This window comes from Ursus maritimus, unplaced genomic scaffold (assembly GCF_017311325.1).
Source record: "Ursus maritimus isolate PB19 unplaced genomic scaffold, ASM1731132v1 scaffold_3, whole genome shotgun sequence".
Taxonomy (NCBI): domain Eukaryota; kingdom Metazoa; phylum Chordata; class Mammalia; order Carnivora; family Ursidae; genus Ursus; species Ursus maritimus.
Window position 1 is genome coordinate 6366295 of NW_024425563.1, and position 19267 is coordinate 6385561.

The window sequence follows — 19267 nt, forward strand, 5'->3', positions numbered from 1 at the left end:
TGGCTTTGGAAAGGGCCCTGTAGGTTTTTCCCAGTAGTGAAGCTTGAGAAGTCATCCTTGGGTGAAACCTGAGTGGTCTTCCCGAGCACAGGACGTAGGGGGTAAGAAGAAAGAGAAGGATCAAGAAAAAGGTGCATGGGGGACAATGGAAGAAGGTGAGAGGGCAGGAGAGAGATGCCCCTGGGGTAAACTATTTGATCCGAAAGCCCGGAAGCAGGGGTGTTTGGTGAGAAAACAGTTGGCCTGAACTTAGTGACTTAGGTCTTCTCTCCATTTACTGATACACATTCCACCCCACCGACCAGCTGGACTCAACGGCAATCTCCCACAACTGGTATGAACGACTCGTCCTGGTTTGTCTGGGACTCTCCCAGGTTCAACAGTGAAGGTCCTTTGTTCTGGGAAAACTGGGATGATTGGCCATTCTCCACGCTACCATCACCATGGAAACGTGGGGCAGAATGTCTCTGGTGAGTTTTATCAAAGTGAACTGGACTTTACCTGTCAGCACTGGGACCCTAGAGGCAGACGAGGGAGCCTGGGTGCGCAGTTGGGAATGACCAGCTTCCTTGTTTGGTGTTCTGGGTGGACGAGACATTTTCAGTGCTCCTGTTAGCTAACTACAGATTGTGGGAGATCACGTGCACCTGCTTGCACGTCTGCACAGCTCAGTCCAGGCCGAGAATGGCTGCCGGTCAGCAGACCTGCGTTTGGGTCTTGGCTCATCCAGTAAGTTGACCTTCAGTATTTGCTTCTTCCTGCCTTAATTCCCTCATCTATGAAATGGGGTGCTTTGTGTCATCCGGCTTCGGTATGAACAATCCCTGCATGTTTTCCCCTCTGGAACAAAATGGAAGGGCTTCAGAAGGGTGGGGAGGATGCTTTCACCACGGGTAAGGTCTAGGGCGGCTCTTCATGCTCCGGGGCCATGAACTCAGCACTGGCGTGGCAAATTTACCAGTGAACTCAGCATTTGGGATGGCAGTGAAAGGTACAAGGCCAGAGTCACCCCAAGCTAAAGAAAATGTATATTCCCCAGAAATATAATGTATTGGGCTGTTTGCTGTCTCCTTAGGGTGAGTTTTTCTAGACAAGCCCTGTCATCTTATAAAACAGACACTAGGCAGGGACGGGAGGAGGAGAAAGTATGGGACAGACAGCTCAGTGGTTGTCGAAAGCTCTAAGCATTGAAGAGCCTACAGGGTGGGAACCAATACAGATAAGTTTCCAGAAAGAGTAGCAAAATTCATGTCTGAAAAGGAAAGGTCCCAAGGACTCTGGTCAGCTGGGGTAGTTTATTTCACAACCCAGTGTGAGTTCCCTTTATATTCTCAATACAGGTGTAAGGTGTTCACTCTGAGCCCAGTCCTGCGATGGGATCAGAGGGTCTGACAGCCTGATTCAGGGATGCTGTTTCTTCTAGGTCTTTCCCTTTTTCTCTTTTGCTCTCCTCCTCCTCAAAAGGCATTTATTACTCTTGTAGTCCAGGCTGCTAACACATGATACCGTGCACTGGCTTGTACATGACAAGTACTGATTTCTTACTGTTCTGGAGGCTGGAGGTCCAAGATCAAGGTGCTCGTAGATTTGGTGTCTGGTGAGAGCCCACTTTCTCCCCTGTGCTGGCTGTGTCCTCACATCATGGAGAGAGGCTCAGGTCTTTCTTCATCTTCTTGTAAAGACACTGATTCCATCATAGGGGCTCTACCCTCATGATGTCATCTACACCAAATTACCTGCCCAAAGCCCCAGCTCCAGGTGCCATAACACTGGGGATTAGGGTTTCAGCATATGAATTTCAGGGGGTACGCATTTAGTCCACAGTAATTGCACACTAACTTTTCGTGTGCTCTGACGGGTGGAGAAGAGAGGTTAACTCCACGATTGTCCTCACTGAGGATCTTCCTGGTGGGCAGACGGGCACTGGGAAGAGTGCCACAGGGAACAGCATCCTCTGCCAGCCAGTGTTTGAGTCCAGGCTGGGGAGCCAGCCCGTGACCAAGATGTGCCAGGCGGAGACAGTGACCTGGAATGGAAGGAACCTCCTGGTCGTCGACACGCCCTCCATCTTCAAGGCGGAGGCTCAGACCCAAGGGTTGTGCAAGGACATCGGGGGACTGCTAACTGCTGTCTGCCCCAGGGCCCCGTGTGCTGCTGCTGGTGACCCAGCTGGGGCGCTTCCTTCTTCTGTTCGACCCTCTCTGCCTCTGAAGGCCCAGGGCAGTGAAGGGAGCCCCCTGAACAAGGCCGCCCAGGACAGAAACCTGGTTCTCTCCCTGATGCACGAATCCCCTGCTTTTGAAAGTTGGTGTTACGCCACTTTTATAAAAGTATTGCACGAGCACCTGCTTTGGCTTAGTGAAAGAAATCCGAAGAGGATGTTCATTCCTACAACAAGTGGCAAAAAGTGAAACCACGGTCCGTGCTGGTTTTGCAGTGAGTCCGTCGGAGCGGCAGCATGCACCCCGGGCGGCCAGCGAGGCGCTGCGAGCGCCTTCTCTGGGGAGCCCCACGCCGCACCTCAGCATCCAGGCGCCACAGCTCTGGGCTTGATCTCCCCGGAGTTTGTGCATCCGTTAGCAAGATATGTGTTAAGGTATCAGAAAAGCCAAAGAAAGTTCATTCTGGGTGGTCTGGGAATGCTCAAAACTTTTCCATATAAATTAATGGTAATTGTTCCTTTGCTCTATGCCCTGTTGGCTTCCGAAAGGTTTCCTGGGAATGCCCTGTCTTTGGAAAGCGGGAAGAGTCTGTGTTGTGTCCAGGACTACCTTGTGTTAATTCTACCCCTCCTCAGCGTTGCCCACGGGCGTCCTCTCCTCTCCATCCCATTCCTTTCGCTACAGTTCGGGTCTTGACGGCTGAGACGGAAATCTCTTCTAAATGTTATCCCTGCCCCCAGGCTTACATGTATACAATCCCACCACCACGTTGCTGCCGTGGGGTCTTCCTAAAGTACATGAATCTTGTTAAAAGCCTCCAGTGACTTCCTTTCTCTAGGAGACGGCCGTGGAACCCCGAGGGAGCTCTCCAGGCCCCCTGCCCAGCCCTGTCTCTCCCTGCACCTCCCAATGCTGATTCACCCTCTCCTCCTTGACAGTGGCTTCCCCCAGCCCTCAGCGACCGTGGGGAGAGGCCAGCATGTTCCCAGACGGCACACGCAGCCACCCCATCTCGGCAGCCTGTGTGCTCTTCTTCTGGCGGACTCCTTATCTCTAAACGAATTACTCTTATTCCCATTTCCATGTGCCTTTCATCCCTTCACCATGCGGTCCCTTGTGTGGCGTGGGAGCCGTGTATCATTTATCCTTTATCCTAGATTCCTCGTGCCCAGCTTAGAACCCGGCACTCAGCCCTCACGTAGCAAATGCAGGTGGAGCTGGCTGCATGAGCTCCAGGAAGGAGAGAGCAGGTAAGGTTGGGCAGATCGGGAATACTGCCTTCAGAAGGTGGTCCTTGGTTGGAAAAATCAGAGTTCCTTAGCCTGTCCAGGGTTTGAGGACTTAAACCTAACACTCCTTGAACACGTCTGGCGTCAGTTACGTGTACGGCTGTAAAGGTCAACATGGTACCTTTGTCACCAAGAGAGGTTTGGAGATTGATACTTGGGCGTCACATCGAGTTCCTAAGACCCGCCCCAGAATTAGGCATTTACCCATCCAGCCACAGGTTGCCTGGGAGTGATGAGGTTGTGGGATATCGGTGAGGTTCAGTGCGGTGGAGTCTGTAGCTGAAGACCAAGAAAGAGTTCTTGAGGCTCTTTGGTGCAAAATGGTGGTTTATGAAAGCACGGGGACAGGACCCGTGGGCAGAAAGAGCTGCTGCCCCAGGGTGTGAGGGGTGGCTGATTATAAACTATGGGGTTGGGGGAGGTAAGGAAAAAGGGAGGTTTCAAGAAAGTACTTTCATATGTTAAGTAAGACTCACTGGATACCGGATACTGGAGGCCTTGCCATTGTCAAGTGAAGGCTGTTTTTCCCTCTAGCAAGGCGTTAACATGAAGATAGTTGGCAACTTCCTGGAGGAACATTACACTCTGCCCGCTTCAAGTATCTGTCTATGGGCTGCAGGTTACAAAGACATTCAATTGTATTTACATTTCCTTCCGGAAGCTAGGTTATTGATATAAATGCTTTGTTCCTGTAGACTGCTAAGACATTTGTAAACTGAGGGAGACTCAAGTCCTGCAGGATTGTGGTCTCTATAGGTTTACTATTTCTTTGTCCTTTAGGGCAGCCAGGAGTGCCTGAGGGATGTCACATACACCCCGGGGCGGGGGAGGGGTTGCGGGGTGTCAGTTTCTGCCTTGTCCTCAGCTTGCCTTCTGTTCCCTCATCAGATGACTGCAGGTCTCCCTTACAAGGTACAAGGGAGTAGAGAAGGAAGGGGTGGGGCAGCTACCAAAAGGAAGAAGGCAGGGGAGGGGCCACCAAGGACCCCCTCATCTGATTTCCTGTTTGCACTGAATTTATGACCTCTGCTCAAATTACACCCCAAGATTGGCCCTCTTCTCTTTTGTACCACTGAAATGTCGGGCACGACCCTTTCCCCGAATTCCCACAGAGAGCACACATGATTGAACTGGATGGTACTGGGTTTGAGGTTAAAATGTTGCATTACTTATGACACAGCTCGAAAACAACAGGAAATACGCCCCCAGAGGGACCCAGTGTGGTCTGCCCTGTGTTTTATACAGCCTGTGAGGTGCGAAAGCCCTTCACAGTTTAAAATTGTTGAAGACATCAAAGGAAGAATAATGTTTCATGGCCACATCTGAAAGTTACATGAAATCCAAAGGCCACTCTTTGTTAGACTTTATGGGAACGCAGCCTGTGGCGGCTTTGGCACTGTCAGGGCAGAGCTGAGTAGACCGGAGACCTTTTTTTTTTTTTTTAAAGATTTTTCATTTATTCATTTGAGAGACAGAGCGCGTGATATGGAGAGCATGAGCAGGGGGGAGGGTCAGAGGGAGAGGGAGAAGCAGACTCCCCTGAGTCTGAGCAGGGAGCCTGACCCAGGGCTCGATTCCAGGGCCCCTGAGAGCAGGACCTGAGCTGAAGGCAGACACTTAACCGATGGAGCCACCCAGGCGCCCCAACTATAGACCGTTTTTAACGGTCTAAAATATTCACTATTCGGTGCTGCCACTCCTGCTCTAAGAAATTATAGTTCCTTTATTTCCCGACCCCTGAGAATTTCCCAGTGACTGCTTTTCTTAAGGCTCAGACCCCATCCTGCTGTGCTGAACCCTTTCTCTCCTTCCCCACCATGCACACGCCCCCTCCTGCACCTGTTCCCGGCCCTCTTCTCGCCTCAGGACCAACCCTCCCAAACCCATCCTCATCATTCTGTCTCGCAGGGGTGGAGGTGGGGGTGGGCATCACCTTTCATGACTAACGCTGATGGAATCAGGTATGTTTCTGAATAAAATAAGGAATTCTGCCAACGGCTTTTCACAGAACACCTGTCTCCCTTCAATAGCCTGACCGGACAAAGTAGGGCCAAGAGGTGGGACATCCCCACGGCTTCACCACCCAACACCTGCTTCCCTTCATGTCTGAAATATTTCTGGACAGTTTCTCGTGTACCATCACAATTTTTAACAAAACAAAACAAGAAAAACAATTTTTCCTTTGATTTTATTGACCTAAAAGCACTTGAAGAAAATGGACAGCATGTCCGACGTGACAAAGAGAAACAGAACGTGAAATTATGTAAAAAGCAAAGAATCTGACACAGAGATGGAGACTCTGAACACATGAACCCGCTGATGGCAGCAATCACTGAAAATGCTCAGTGTCCATGTGTAATACACAAGTTAATTAAAGTGGCAAGAAAAATCAAAATGCATATAATGAGGACAGCAGTTATCCCAATGTTAGAAAGCATCCACCTTCTGACTTTGAGGAGCGCCCCGCACGCCCAGTTACTCCTGCTGTCTCTCAGGTCCCGCCTTTGCTTTTCCAGCTGCGCCCGCACCTTGGCCAGGTAGCGCCTGCGCTCTTCCCCGTGGGCGCCTCCCCCCTCTCGCTGCAGCCTCTGGGCTTCAAAGAAGAGGTCATTGCTGTGGAAGGCGCCCTCGTTCTCCCTCTCCAGCCTCCCCACCACAGCCATCAGCTCGGCCAGCTGCTCCCTCTGCTCCTCCCCGGTGGCCCTGTTGTTGAAGCCACAGTAACGCCTCCCGCACTCCTGCACCAGGCTCTTCAGGCTCTGGTTGTCCGTGTGTGTGATGTAATCGTCCAAGGACTCGCCGTTCAAGTCCTCCTTGTGGGTGAAGAGGACCACCACGTGCTTCATGGCTCCCGCCCCAAAGACCTCCTTCACCCTCCTCACGGCCACCGTGTCCTGGGCAGTGAAGCGCCCCAGTTGGGTCACCAGCAGCAGCACATGGGGCCCCGGGGCGGAGAGCAGGTAGCAGTCCGCGATGTCCGTGCACATCCCTTGGGTCTGAGCCTCCGCCTCGAAGATGGAGGGCGTGTCGACAACCAGGAGGTTCCTTCCATTCCAGGTCCCTGTCTCCGCCTGGCACGTCTTGGTCACGGGCTGGCTCCCCAGTCTGGACTCAAACACTGGCTGGCAGAGGATGCTGTTCCCTGTGGCACTCTTCCCAGTGCCCGTCTTGCCCACCAGGATGATCCTCAGTGAGGACGATGTTGCAAACCACTTATCTTCCTCTCTGCCTATAAAAAAACCCAGTTCTTTGTTTCTTGCTGAGCTAGTGATTCTTAGGATTCTCAGGTCATGGACCTTCATGGTATCTCATGAAAGCTCGTGGACCTCCCTCCCCAAAACCAATGCTATCGAGATACATACAAAAGTTTGTACACAACTTTAGGATGCTTGTGGATCATAGAAACCCTGCATTAGAAGCTCATGCTCTGACCCACAGCCAAGGGAGGACGTGCCCAAGGATCCCTAACAATTCCTCTAGAGCAGGGAAAACATGGCTTTTTATGGGAAAAGGACTGTGGTCCCCGTTCTTTTCCACAGATGGTGCTTTGGCCAATTTCATGCTAAATAAATATAAGATTAGAAGGAGATAGAGGACGAGAAGCCACAAGTGAGAAACTATTACCACGTCTTGCCACCCCCACATCCCCATCATCCTCGCACAGCAGCGCTTCATACGTCGGAACCTCAGGGGTATAGGACGTCTCAGAGGTCAGAGCTACAGTGACCTCCCGCCAAGGGCAGCTCAACGTACTGGGTCTCTGCTCTCAGGGTGGACAGTTGGATCTTTGACATTGACATGACAGAAGGTCATGAATGTCAAGGACAAAGCCTGGGAGATGCCCCTGGATGTGAGGCTGGTGAAGAGGAAGAGCATTAGAAGCACGGGGGTTGGAGAGCTCTGGCCAACGGACTACAGGAGATGACTACAGAACGGAGTTGGGGAGGGCGACACGGAGCCAAGAGTAAAATCTTCAAGGGGCAAAGAAGGGTGAGAACCCCAGGACTTTAGAGTTCTTACGAGTTCAAACGAATTAAGTTCATTTCAGCCTCCTAAAATCTCTTACTTTATTCCTTCTACTCCGTGTTGGTTCCTCCTTTCCCTGAGTATTTGTAGCAAGCATGATTCCTAAATCTCTATGGGAACTTTCCTCTTTCTAGTTGGGAGCAGACCGGCAAAGAGAAATTTTTTCACAATCTGGTTCCAAATCCTTCAAACCCTGACTTGGGAGTTTCGCTTCCACATTTCCCACAGATCATGTGCGGGTGACAGTGGGTGGGGGTGAACACAGGGAAGGTAAAGCACAAGTGATAGTTGTCTTTTTCTTCTTCACTTCCGAATTACAGGGTTTCTGTCCCTGTGTTCGAGGTGGGGGTCGGTGGAGAGAACAGCAACTCTCCCAGGTGCCTGGAGCTCCTGAGAACATCCGGGCTTCCTTACCTTCAGCCATCGTTCCATATCTGCCCCTCTGAAGCCCTTCCATCCTCTCCTGGAATAGAAAACAGGAAAGGAGTAAAAGCAAGTGTCCATAAGGAGTTGCTAGGCCTGAGAACACTTTCAAATCAGACATTTAGGAATAATTATCCTGGGATGAGCCATTTCCATTGCTAATTTTCTCACTCCTATTATACTTCCAAACATCTATGACTAAATTTAGGCAAACCCCAGGCAAAGCTAGGTTATGTTAACGCAATGCACTGTTGCTTTTTTTTTTTTTTAACTTACAGGAAATTATGAAATATTTTTTAAAAATATCAGTTGATTATCTCTCTCCAACTTGAAAAGGCATGAAATGAAGAAAGCATTCTTCTGTGGAACCAGGAGTGGGACATTATTATTATTGATTGCAATCAAAGTAGGTGAACTTGCTAGAATACGGAAAAAAAACTGCATTGCTGTAAATGACATCGGAGTGTCTGAAGTAGAGAATTTCCAGTCCTAGATGCAGGATCCCACGGATATTCCAGGGGCAAAGAGGAAAGCACAAGGTTCCTTTCGGTGGGAGGGCAGAGCAGGGACAAGGACTCCTTCAGGGACTGACAGTAGAGGAAAGAGTGGTAGAGAGCCGAGCACTGACACCTTCCTTACCACCTCCACTCACCCCTGCCTGCCCCGTGCCGGGGAGCTGGGGGAGAGAAGGTAGTGCTATAACCGAAGGGAAAGAATCAACATGGCGGACAAATTCAAGATAACCTCATCTCCTGCTCAGATTTTAATCCAGCTTCTTTCCTGGAAGGCTCTGGGGGCCTGGTCTCGAAATATCACCATTTTTGTCTGCCAGCAGATTTAAGCAGAAATTGAGACAACCCTTGGCATAAAAGTTGCACTGGAACGAGGCAGAATATTGGGTCCTTCTTCCTGGTGTTAGAAAAGGCAAGTGTGCCCAAGACACCCAACCGGAATTACGATGAACTCTGAGGCTGTGTTGCATTTATTCAGTTTTAAAGATGATGCGGTTATGAAACCAACTTTTGAAGTGGAGAAGTATCCAAGAAATGGGGACCACGTGCCACGAACGACTGTAACTATTTCGGCCTCTCTGCTGCAGCTGTTCTGTTTGATCGAGAAATGGAAACATTACACATATGGCTCCATTCACAGTTTTTGGCTCCCCAGCCTCAGTCCCCCTTGCTCTGTTGTTCAGAGGGAGCCAGTATCCTGAGGACTTTAGGGATCATTCTCGTTTGTCTGTTGATAATTCTACATACACGTGTCTCTAGAGATAATGTATAGTGCTGCTTTTCTATTTGCAAGTTTTTGTAGAAATGATGTCATGTATGTAACATTTTATCGATTATTTTTTCAAAGATTTTATTTATTTATTTAGAGAGAGCATGAGCAGGGGGAGGGGCAGAGGGCGAGAATCTCAAGCTGACTCCACAGAGAGCGTGGAGCCTGATGTGGGGCTCGATCCCATGACCCTGAGATCGTGATCTGAGCCGAAATTAAGAGCTGGATGCTCAATGGACTGAGCCCCCCAAGGTACCCCTTAAATATTTATTAGCAAATATTTAAGCTGTTTCAAACAGCATGCTTGCTTCTACAAACAATGTTGCAAAATCATCCCATCTCTGTGGGGCACACGTGCAACAAGTTACCTGGGACAGACAGCTGCCAGCTGACCCGGTATCGCCACGTCCCAGCCCAGGACGGTTCGGCGAACTCCCACTGGCACCGCCACATAGGAGAATTCCCAAACACGCACGAGTGCTTGGTGACCTTACACTTAATTTTTTGTCACTCTTACGGGTGTAAGTGAGGACATCTTAATCCGCTTAAACTTGCGTTTTAATCATTCCCGTTGAATCAAAAGTGTTTTTCATAGTTTGTTACTCAGGTTGCTTTGGTTCTAAAGAAATAACTTTGGCACCTTCTTGCCTTCATGCAGTGGAGTTTTTTGGCCCTCCTTGGGGGATACCATCTACTTCCAGGTTAGCAGAATATATTAAGACCACTTCCTTCCTTTGTTTCCTTTCTCGCTTTCCTTCTCCCTCCTTTCCCCGGTTCCCTCCTTTCCTTAAGCCCTGAGAAGAGCATTTTCCTCACCATTTGCCACGGGCTGTCCTAGCCTCTGGTCAATTACACTCGGGCTTTTGCTACAACTGCTCATGTTCTCTGACATCCTCTACTTGAGATGACATTCAGAAAACACGCTGGAATCAATCCAGTCATGTGGTAAGGACGATGCGAGAGGGGAGGGTGTTGACGATGGGCTTCGTCATTGGAAGCATTCTCTGTGCGGCCATCTGTAACCTTCAAACTTCGTTCCTGCCCATGATTCTAATTGTCCCACTCAATCCCCTGTGATGGGATCAAGATAGGTGTTGAAATGTCTATTTCCATATTGGGAAACTGAGCATCACATGTCCTGCCCAAGGTCACCAAATGGTCACAGAGCTAAGATTAAAAAAGAGGGGGGTCTCCTAGGTCTGCATATCCTCCTTGATTCCACAGGGTGTAAAAGAGATCATTCCAAGAAATTCAAGAGCCTTTTGGAACCCCACATACAACGTTAGCACCCCAGTCTGCCTTCAATGAACATAGAGGATTGCATTGCAAAAACTTGTGTGCATTTTTTTTTAAAGATTATTCAAAGATAAAATTGCAGCAGGAAGGAGTGGCTCTGTATTTAGATTTAAAACAATCTGGTGTTTTGACTTGGTTAAGTGAGACCCAAATGGAGCAATGCGGCTGACACAGAAAGCCAGGGAACCTCAGGTTTCATTAGCTGAGATGCAGCCCAGGTGGTTCTCCTGAGCCCTCTTCTGAGCCGTCCGATGAGGGGCAGACATCCGTCCCCGAGAGGGACAGATTTTTAGGCAGATGTTAATAGATAAGAAAGTGTCCAGAGGCACTGGGTGGCTCAACTGGTTAAGTGTCTGACTCTTGAATTTGGCTCAGAGCATGATCTCGGTGCAGTGAGATTAAGCCCCTCGCCTGGCTCCCTGCTCAGTGCGGTATCTGCTGGAGATTGTCTCCCTCTGCCCCTTCTCCTCCTGGGCCTGGCGCATGCCCTCTCTCTAAAATAAAATAAATAAATAAAATACTTTTAAAAAAGTGTCCAGAGGCGAGTCAGAAAGGATATTGACAGAAAGGCTAAAATGAGTTCCAGACAAAATATTAACAGGATGGAATAATCGTCAGAAAAGACGGAGGCACCTGCACTGAAGAAAGGTGGCACGTGTCAATGTCAGAGCAGGCAGAAGTGAGAGAACAGGGAATGGAGGCAGATGTCTTCCCCCAAAGGAAAATTCTATCTCATCTCCAAAACGCGACCAGGTATCAGGAGAGAGCGGCAGGCAGCGAGCAAGCAGAGATTACGGCAGCATCAGACAGGGACGGTGGGAGGATCTAGCTTAGGTAGGAGTTTAAGGCAAAGAAACATACTGTACATTCTGATTTTAAAATTATGTGAGCCTGATTTTATCATGATGATGCTTTATTTTATCAAATCATGAGAAAGCACGCTCTCTAATGCTATTCCAGGAAGATAAAAATATTTTTTGTCTGCCTTATTCATAAGTATCTCCTTCACTCATCTGCCCAGTCCCTGTACTTCCTGGTATGAGAGTCACTTGTTGGGCACGTCAGTCACTGTGATGTTGTGCTGTGTCTCTCACTAAAGGGTTAGGCTTGTTCCCATATGCTCTGAGCATAGCCAGTTTGCCGTACAATAGAGACCCACATCATGTCATAGGAAACAGGGTGGGGGGGGGTGGAATTGGGAGAGAATCAAAGTCATGAGACAATGTCCCCTGAGGGGTCTCCTCTGAAACTCCTGGCTCAAGGGCGGTGGGAAAATAATGATCCCATATTTGCCCTTTGGAACGCTGAGAATCCATTCTGCTGTCCCAGACCTTTCTGGGCCTTGGCACAAGTCAGGGCTCTGGGGAGGTGGGGAGGGATATGAGAAGGCAGGAAAGGGAAATGGTCAAGTGTGTCCCCATCCAGCTAGGGCACCTGGGGAGTTTCGGTTTTCTCATCTGTCAAATGGGAGGACAATGTCAGTCCAGCTTTCTGAAACCCTGAAAGGCTTACGAGGATCAAAGGGGCTAAGAAGGAGGCAACCGGACAGAGAAGATAAGAACCATGAAATCCCTGGGTTGTGAGTGCAGGGGGAGAAGTTCCCAGCCTGTTTCCAGGCCAACCCGAGCCCACTGTGCACGAAACTCGGACCATCACCTTCCCGGTCCACTGAGGGGTGAACCCACAAGGGCGGTAGCCTGAGATCACACCAGAGTCACCAGCTGGGAACCAGACCCCAGGCCCTCAGACCCCCAAAGACCCCGGGACTGGCACTGGGTTCCCCTTACCAGGCGCAGCGCTGAGGGCTCCCTCCTGGATGGCGGCTCTCCAGTCTGCTCTCAGGGTACAGGTAGCTCTCCGGGGTGGGGAGAGGGGTCTATCTGGCCTTAGGTAGCTCTGGGGGGGGCGGGCGGGCGGCTCTCTGGCGGCTGGAGGTTCTCCTGGCTGCTCTCTGGGCAGCGAGGACAGAGAAGGAAGCAGGATGGGGGTGAAGCTGGGGAGGAGCCTCCAGTGAGGCCCTAGGTTCCAGGGCGGGGCCTGGGCGCCAGAAGGCAAAGAGGCTTAGGGAGCATGGCCCCTGCTCCGCATGGACCTGGACAGACCCTCTCTGTCCGCGGAGAAACTGCTGAGAAACTGCTGCCCGAAGCACCCTGAGAGCACAGAGCTCTGGGCATGTGGGTCCCTTAAGGGGACAATTGCTGCCTGAGCCTGCCGGGGTCGCCATGCCCCCTCCCATTTCCTTTTTAGGACTCCTTAAAATAAGCAGAACCTGGAGGTAGAGTCTCTGAGGGCAGTGCAGGGACCCCCAGGTTAAGAAAGGGCCCCAGTGACCCAGGAAAACCCTATGATGCGCCAGCCACTTCCCACAGCCCCTATGGCAGGAGCACCTGCTCCGAGGGACTCCCCAGACCCTAGTCAAGGCTCTGCTTCTAGAATGCTCTTGCTTACCAGGGACAGAAAGGCTGTGGTAGTCCACAGAGGGGCTGAAAGAGCAGCTCTAAGGACGGGATTTGAAGGACTTTGCAGACCCCTTGTGCTGGCTGTCCCTCCTCTGTCCTCTGACAAACAGCGCTAAGGGGCTTTAGGGGTCTGGATCTTCTGTGTCCATTTATTGGGAGTGGGGGGTGGGGGTGAGGGTTGGGAGGCTGTGCCTCTTCTTTTTGTCAACTGATTGCACAGTTAAGGGTAGAGTTAGGAATGTAAAACAAGTACTTTGCATTTGTTTCTCTTGCCTCAGGAAGCTGTTGGGGCCACATCAAAATACAGAGATTCTGCAGAGCTAAGGAAAGGCTCAACAGAGCTGAAAGGCAACCTCCTGTATTTGCAGCCTCATTTACAAGAGCCAAACCCTGCAAGCAATAGATGAGTGGATAAGGAAGATCCGGTTTATATGCAATGGAATATTATTTAGCCCTAAGAAGAAATCTTGCCACTTGCAACATGGATGGATGTAAAGGGTGCAACACAAAGATAAGTCAGAGAGAGACAAGCGCCCTATGATTTCACTCATATGTGGAATGTAAGAAAGAAAACAAATGAACAAAGAAAACAAGAGATAAGCCAAGAAAGAGACTCTTAACCCTGGAGAACAAACTGATGGTTACCAGAGGGGAGGTGGGTGGAGAGTGGGTGACACAGGTCATGGGGATTCAGAGTGCATTTACCATGACGAGCAGTGAGTAACGTCTAGAATTGTTGAAGCACTGTATTGAACACCTGAAACTCACATAGCTCCGTATGTTAATTGGAAGTGGAATTAAATCAGCAAAACCCAATCACGGTGCAAAGCAAGATCAGAACACACTATGTGCTTAGGCAGGGCCCGGTCTTGTCCTAGAGAATCTCCAGGTTCCTTTCTGTTGATATTGGAAGGTAGGCTTAGAGTCACCTGATCATCATTGTGTGAGATTTTGGGGGGAATATAATTTAAAACAATCTCTTGCCAACTTGGAAAACCTCTCCACTACAATGGAAGAGAAAGAAAACAGTTTTCTCTTGGAACGGGCATTAAACCAGAATGCGACGTGTATCACAGGCGGTCCTCAGAGAGATTGCAAACACAAGGAGATCGTAGCCTGCTGTGTGGCCAGGCAGGTGCACCCACTCCGTCCCTGCTCTCAAGTGAACTGTGACTACTTCTCAAGTAAGAGGACTTGACAATACCATTTGTCACACACAGTTATGATGAATGTAGATTTAAAGTAAACCTTGCAATCAGGGAGGGTGAATCCTCCACCTTTTCTTAATCAAAATAGTTTTAGTTCTTTGTTTTTTTTCATATGAACTTTAGAAGAAGCTTGTGAATATCTACCAAAAAATCCCACTTGGATTTTGACTGAGGTTGCGTTGCTCTATTAATGAAATTGGGGGAGAATTGACATCTTAACAATATTGAATCTTCTTATCCACAAACATAGGCGCTCTCTCTATTGATTTAGGTCTTCTTTGATTTTTCTCATCAACATTTGTAGTTTTTGGCACTAAAATCTTAGATTTATCCCAAAGACGTTCATGGCTTTTAATGCTATTATAAGAGTACTGATGATGTAATTCCAATTTCCAGTGGTTCGTTGCTAATACACAGATTATGATCGATCCTTGCATGTTGACCTGCATTCTCCTACCTTGCTGAGCTAATTTATTAGTTCTGGAATATTTTTTGCCTTTTGGGATTTTCTACATGAATAATCATGTCACTTCTGTATAAAGAGAGATTTATTATTTCCCTTCCACTTTTTATGACTTGTTTCTTTGTTTTCCTTGCCTCATTTCACTGGCTGGATGTCCAGTATGATGTTGAATTGGAGAGATAAGGATGGGCTTCCTGGCCTTCTGCTGACCTTCGGGGAAAGTCTCCAGCCTTATGTCTCCTGTATTCTTACTGATTTTCTGTCTATGTGTCTTACTGAATAGTGAGAAAGGAGGTTAAAATCTCCGAGTATACTTTTGGATTTATCTATCCTTTTGATTTGTTTAGCTCTTGCTTCATGTATTTTGAAGAAGTTTTAGGTGTACACATTTTAAGATTGTTATGTCTTCCTGGTAAATTGACATATTTATCCTTCTGTAATGTCTGTCTTTATCTTTTTATTTTAACATCTATTTATTTGTTCGAGAGAGAGAGACAGAGCATGAGCAAGAGGGGCAGAGGGAGAGAGACCCTCAAGCAGATGTCGTGCTGAGCGCAGAGCCCTATGGGGGCTCCATCTCAAGACCCTCAGATCACGACTTGAACCAAAACCAAGAGTCGGTTGCTTAACTGACTGAGCCACCCAGGCGCCCCTTTCTTTGATAATATTCCTTGTTTGTAACCTGTTTTCTACTATATAGTGATTCAGCTTTCCTTTTATTAGTGTTTTCATGGAATTACTTTACACATCCTTTTACTTCTAACCCATCTATGTTGTGGTGGCAGACAGAATTCTTAGATGGGCCCCAAGCTTCCCTGGTCCTGGTGTACGTGCCCTGGGCTATCCCCTCCCCGTGAGCACGGGCAGACCTGTGAGTAGGATGGAAGCCACTTCCCATGGCAAAGGTGAAGGGACTCTGCCATGGAATTAAGGTCCCTGATCTGCTGGTTTTAGGTTAGTCAAAGGGGGATTATACCAGGTGGGCCTGACCTAATCAAGAAAGTTTGAAAAGCAAGAGATTCTCCTGCTGGCTTTGAAGAAAGCAAATATTCCTTATTGTGAATCTCCTGTCAAGAAGGGCAGCCTCTGGACCTTCCAGGAGGACCTCAGTCCTACAACCACAAGCAGCTCAATTCTGCCCACAACTTGAATGGATTTGGGAAAGAATCCTGAACTCCAGATGAGAACCGCCGCATGGCTGACACCTTGACTGAAGCTTTGTGGACACTGAGCAGAGGACGCAGTTAGGCTGTGCCTGGACCCCTGACCCACAGGAACTGTGAGCTCATAAGCGTGTGCTGTTTTACGTTGCCACGTTGGGGGTAATTCATGAGGCACTAAGAGAAAACGAATACACTGGTTATATTTATAGTGAGTTTCTTTTAAATAACGTATAGTTGGTCTTGCATTTTAATCCAATCTGACAGTCCCTGCTTGTTCGGGGGTGTTCAGACTGTTTATCACAGTCTACGTGTCAGTAACATTAGGCCACGTCACATGTAGTTTAAGGAAGTTACACTAGTGTACGTACAATTTCTCCCTCCCGTGTGCCGTCGTATCTTATATGTTTGACTTTTACATATGTCATAGGTTCCTCAAAACACTGTGACCGTTTTTGTCTTAGAGCATTATCTTTTAGAGTTATAAATATATAAAAAATGGTCTTTCTATTTATCTTCTTGTTTGCCAATTTTGGAGCTTTTTATTGCCTTTGGTAACTACAAATTTCTGTCTGGTATCACATTCAGTCCTTTGGCCTGAAGACCTTCTTCCAATATTTGTTGTCATGCAGGTGGGCTGACAGGGAACCGGCTCGGCTCCTGTGAGACAGCCTTTAGCTCACCTTCATATCTGAAGGCTAATTTTATTGCTTCTAGAAATCTGGGCTGACACTGTTGTTCTTTCGGTGATATACCGATATCACTCGTTGTCTTCTGCCCTGCACACTCTGACAAGAAATCATCTGTAATGACAGTCTTTTTTCCTTTAATATAATCTGTCCCCCCCGAGCCCCCAAGTTATTTTTAAGTTTTTCTCTTTATCTTTTGGTTTTTACGGTTTGGCGTGAAGTGCCTAGATTTTTATTTGTTTGTTTCTGTATTTTTCCTGCCTGAGCTTCTCTGGGATTCTTGAATTTGTGTCTTTGTGTCTTTCATTGTTCTTAGAACAGTCTCAAGCATTATCTCCTTAAATATTTCTTCTGCTCATTCTCTCTCTTTTTCTTCTGGTATTTTTGATACACCTGTTACCTGTTTGAATTCTTTACAGCTCTTGGGCACTATTCTGTTTTTCTTTTTCTCACTCATGTTTCACTTTTGTTTTCATTTGGAGAAATTGTATTCTCACTGGCTTCTGCCAGTCCCTGCCACTCACGGGGCTGAGGAGGTCAAGTGTTTGGGGAGGATGCAGCTCACAGACATAATTTTTCACTTTGCATCGTGTTTTAAGGTTAGACTGGCTTCTTTGTCCCAGAAATATCTTTCAGCTTTGCCACATCTGCCTTCAGGGAGTGTCTGCAGACTTCTCCAGTGTGCTCTGCTCCTGGAGTCCTTCTAGCAAACCCTTTATTACTAGTCGGGGAGTAGGGAGGAGAAGGGATTTCATTCTGAATAGGAGTGGGTGCTTGCCACCGCTGGAGAAGATGCTGAGCACGTCCACAGAACTTACTTTGTTTGAAACTCAGAGCTCCTTAAAAGCTTGAAAGTGTGAAGCTATCCTTTCTAGAGCCTGCTTCCCTTCCTCAGAGGTAGGAGAATTCAGGTGCTCGCTCACTGAGCTCGCACAGACCCCCAAGTCCTCAAAGCCCCCACTCCCCGGAAGACCCCCTAGCCCTGTGGGCTCAACATTCCCACAGCAGTGGTGACAGGGTCAGAGGTTGGCTGGAGAGGCCCCTGGCCTAGTGCTTTCCCTTCGGTTGTGAGTGCAGAAGAATGCTCCTCCCAGCGTGGGGAGGAAGTGTCAGAGCCTCTCATTGCTCAGAGCCCAGGAAGAGAGGATGACAATTTAAAGGGACAGGACCATGGCCAGTCAGGGGTGCCTTTGCATCCTTTCCGATGGGAAACCCACCCCTGCCTTGGACTGTGTCGATGTTTTCCGAAGGTCCCTGGGAGACCCCATCTTGTCCCCAGAATGGGCTGTAACTTCAGAGAAGAGTAGCTGAGATTTCTGAAGCCTCTGTCAATTCCAGCCTCTGCCCCACTAGTCTTATCTCTAATTGCCTTTTGGTCTTTTAGGTGTTTTTCCTATGAAATGGCCTCTTGAGAGTCTCCTTCCCTTGGCTGGACATCAGTGTGGACAGGGTCACCAGCGTGTTCCTATCTGCCAGTCCCATCATTCTTAAAGAAAAGGAGGACCTTTCCAGCCATTAAAGATCGGACAGCAGGAAGAGGATAGAAATTTTTCATACGAAGTTTAGTCTAGCCTCAGTTGGTCTTTCTCACCCAAGTATCTGTTTCTTCTCGCAGGAGGGTCATGAGAGAGGTGAGTAAAATAGCCAGCCGTTTATGTAATTTTTGGAGAACCCTCCATACTGTTTCCCACAGTGGCTGCACCAATTTACATTCCCAACAACAGTGCACGAGTGTCCCCTTTTCTCCACATCCTCGCCAACACTTGTCATCGCTTCTATTCTTGATGACAGTCATTCTGACAGGTATGAGGCGAGAGCTCATTGTGGTTTTGATTTGCATTTCCCTGATGATAGCGACACAGAACACCTTTTCATGTTCCTATCGGCCATTTGTATGTCTGCTTTGGAAAAATGTCTATTTAGTTCCTCTGCCCGTTTTTTAATTGAATTGCTTGTTGATGGTGTTGGTGTTTTTTTTTTTTAAGATCTTATTTATAGATTCAAGAGAGAGAGAACCCGAACAGAGGGGAGGGGCAGAGAGAGCGGGAGAAGCAGACTCCCCACTGGGTTAAGCATCTGCCTTTGGCTCAGGTCATGATCCCAGAGTCCAGGGATCAAGCCCTGCATTGGGCTCCCTGCTCCGCGGGGAGTGTGCGTCTCTCTCTGCCTCTGCCTCTCCTCCCTGCTTGTGAGCACTCTCTCTCTCTCTGTCAAACAAACAAATAAAGAAAATCTTAAAAAAAAAGAGGGGGACATGGGCCTGTAACCTAGCCTTTGTGGCCTGTGTGTCCACAGCTCTAAGTGGTGAGGAAGACGGACTCTGGGGAGGAGAGGCAGGAAATGGCTGTGGGTGAGATAAGATGCATGTTTGTCTGTATGCAAGTCAGTTTACAATAAATCACCCTGTTGTTCATTTATCGGAAATGTAGGGGATTATGGGGACAAGAAGAAAACACTATGCTGGGTGTGCTGACATGTGCATTACCGCCGTTCCTTTATCCCTTGTCAGTTTGTTTTACAGATTTATTTATTTATTTTAGAGAGAGGGGGAAGCACACTCCCCACTGAGCGGGCAGCCACATGTGGGGCCCAATCCCACAAGCCCGAGATCATGACCTGAGCCAGAACCAAGAGTCGGACCCTTAGAGGACGGAGCCACCCAGGCCCCCCCTTCTCAACGTTTTATTGATCACATTTCTCATTTGCAGTAAAGCACTTAGAAGTGCTCTCTCTACAGGAAGGTCAGAGTGAAGCAACAAGCGATGTCAAGCTGAAACCAAAAGAAAGAAGGGAAGGTAGCAGCAGCAAGTG

General features: G+C 48.4%; 1 protein-coding gene across 1 annotated transcript; it reads right to left on the reverse strand.

Annotated features, from left to right (window-relative positions):
* Positions 1 to 5622: 5622 nt before the first annotated feature.
* Positions 5623 to 12428, reverse strand: LOC103660963 (GTPase IMAP family member 5). The gene is made up of 3 exons (XM_040643813.1): positions 12265 to 12428; positions 7892 to 7940; positions 5623 to 6680 (listed from the first exon to the last, which is right to left on the reverse strand). The coding sequence occupies exons 2-3, from the start codon at positions 7932 to 7934 to the stop codon at positions 5794 to 5796; spliced, it is 930 nt and encodes a 309-aa protein (XP_040499747.1). The 5' UTR covers positions 7935 to 7940; positions 12265 to 12428; the 3' UTR covers positions 5623 to 5793.
* Between the last annotated feature and the right edge of the window lie 6839 nt (positions 12429 to 19267).

What these genes read in the sequence shown, in the direction of transcription:
- LOC103660963 (XM_040643813.1), bottom strand. Translation starts at nt 7,934, where the DNA reads ATGGAAGGGCTTCAGAGGGGCAGATATGGAACGATGGCTGAAG. An exon ending in ATATGGAACGATGGCTGAAG is followed by an intron (nt 6,681 to 7,891) that starts GTAAGGAAGCCC and finishes GTTTTTTTATAG; the next exon opens with GCAGAGAGGAAGATAAGTGG.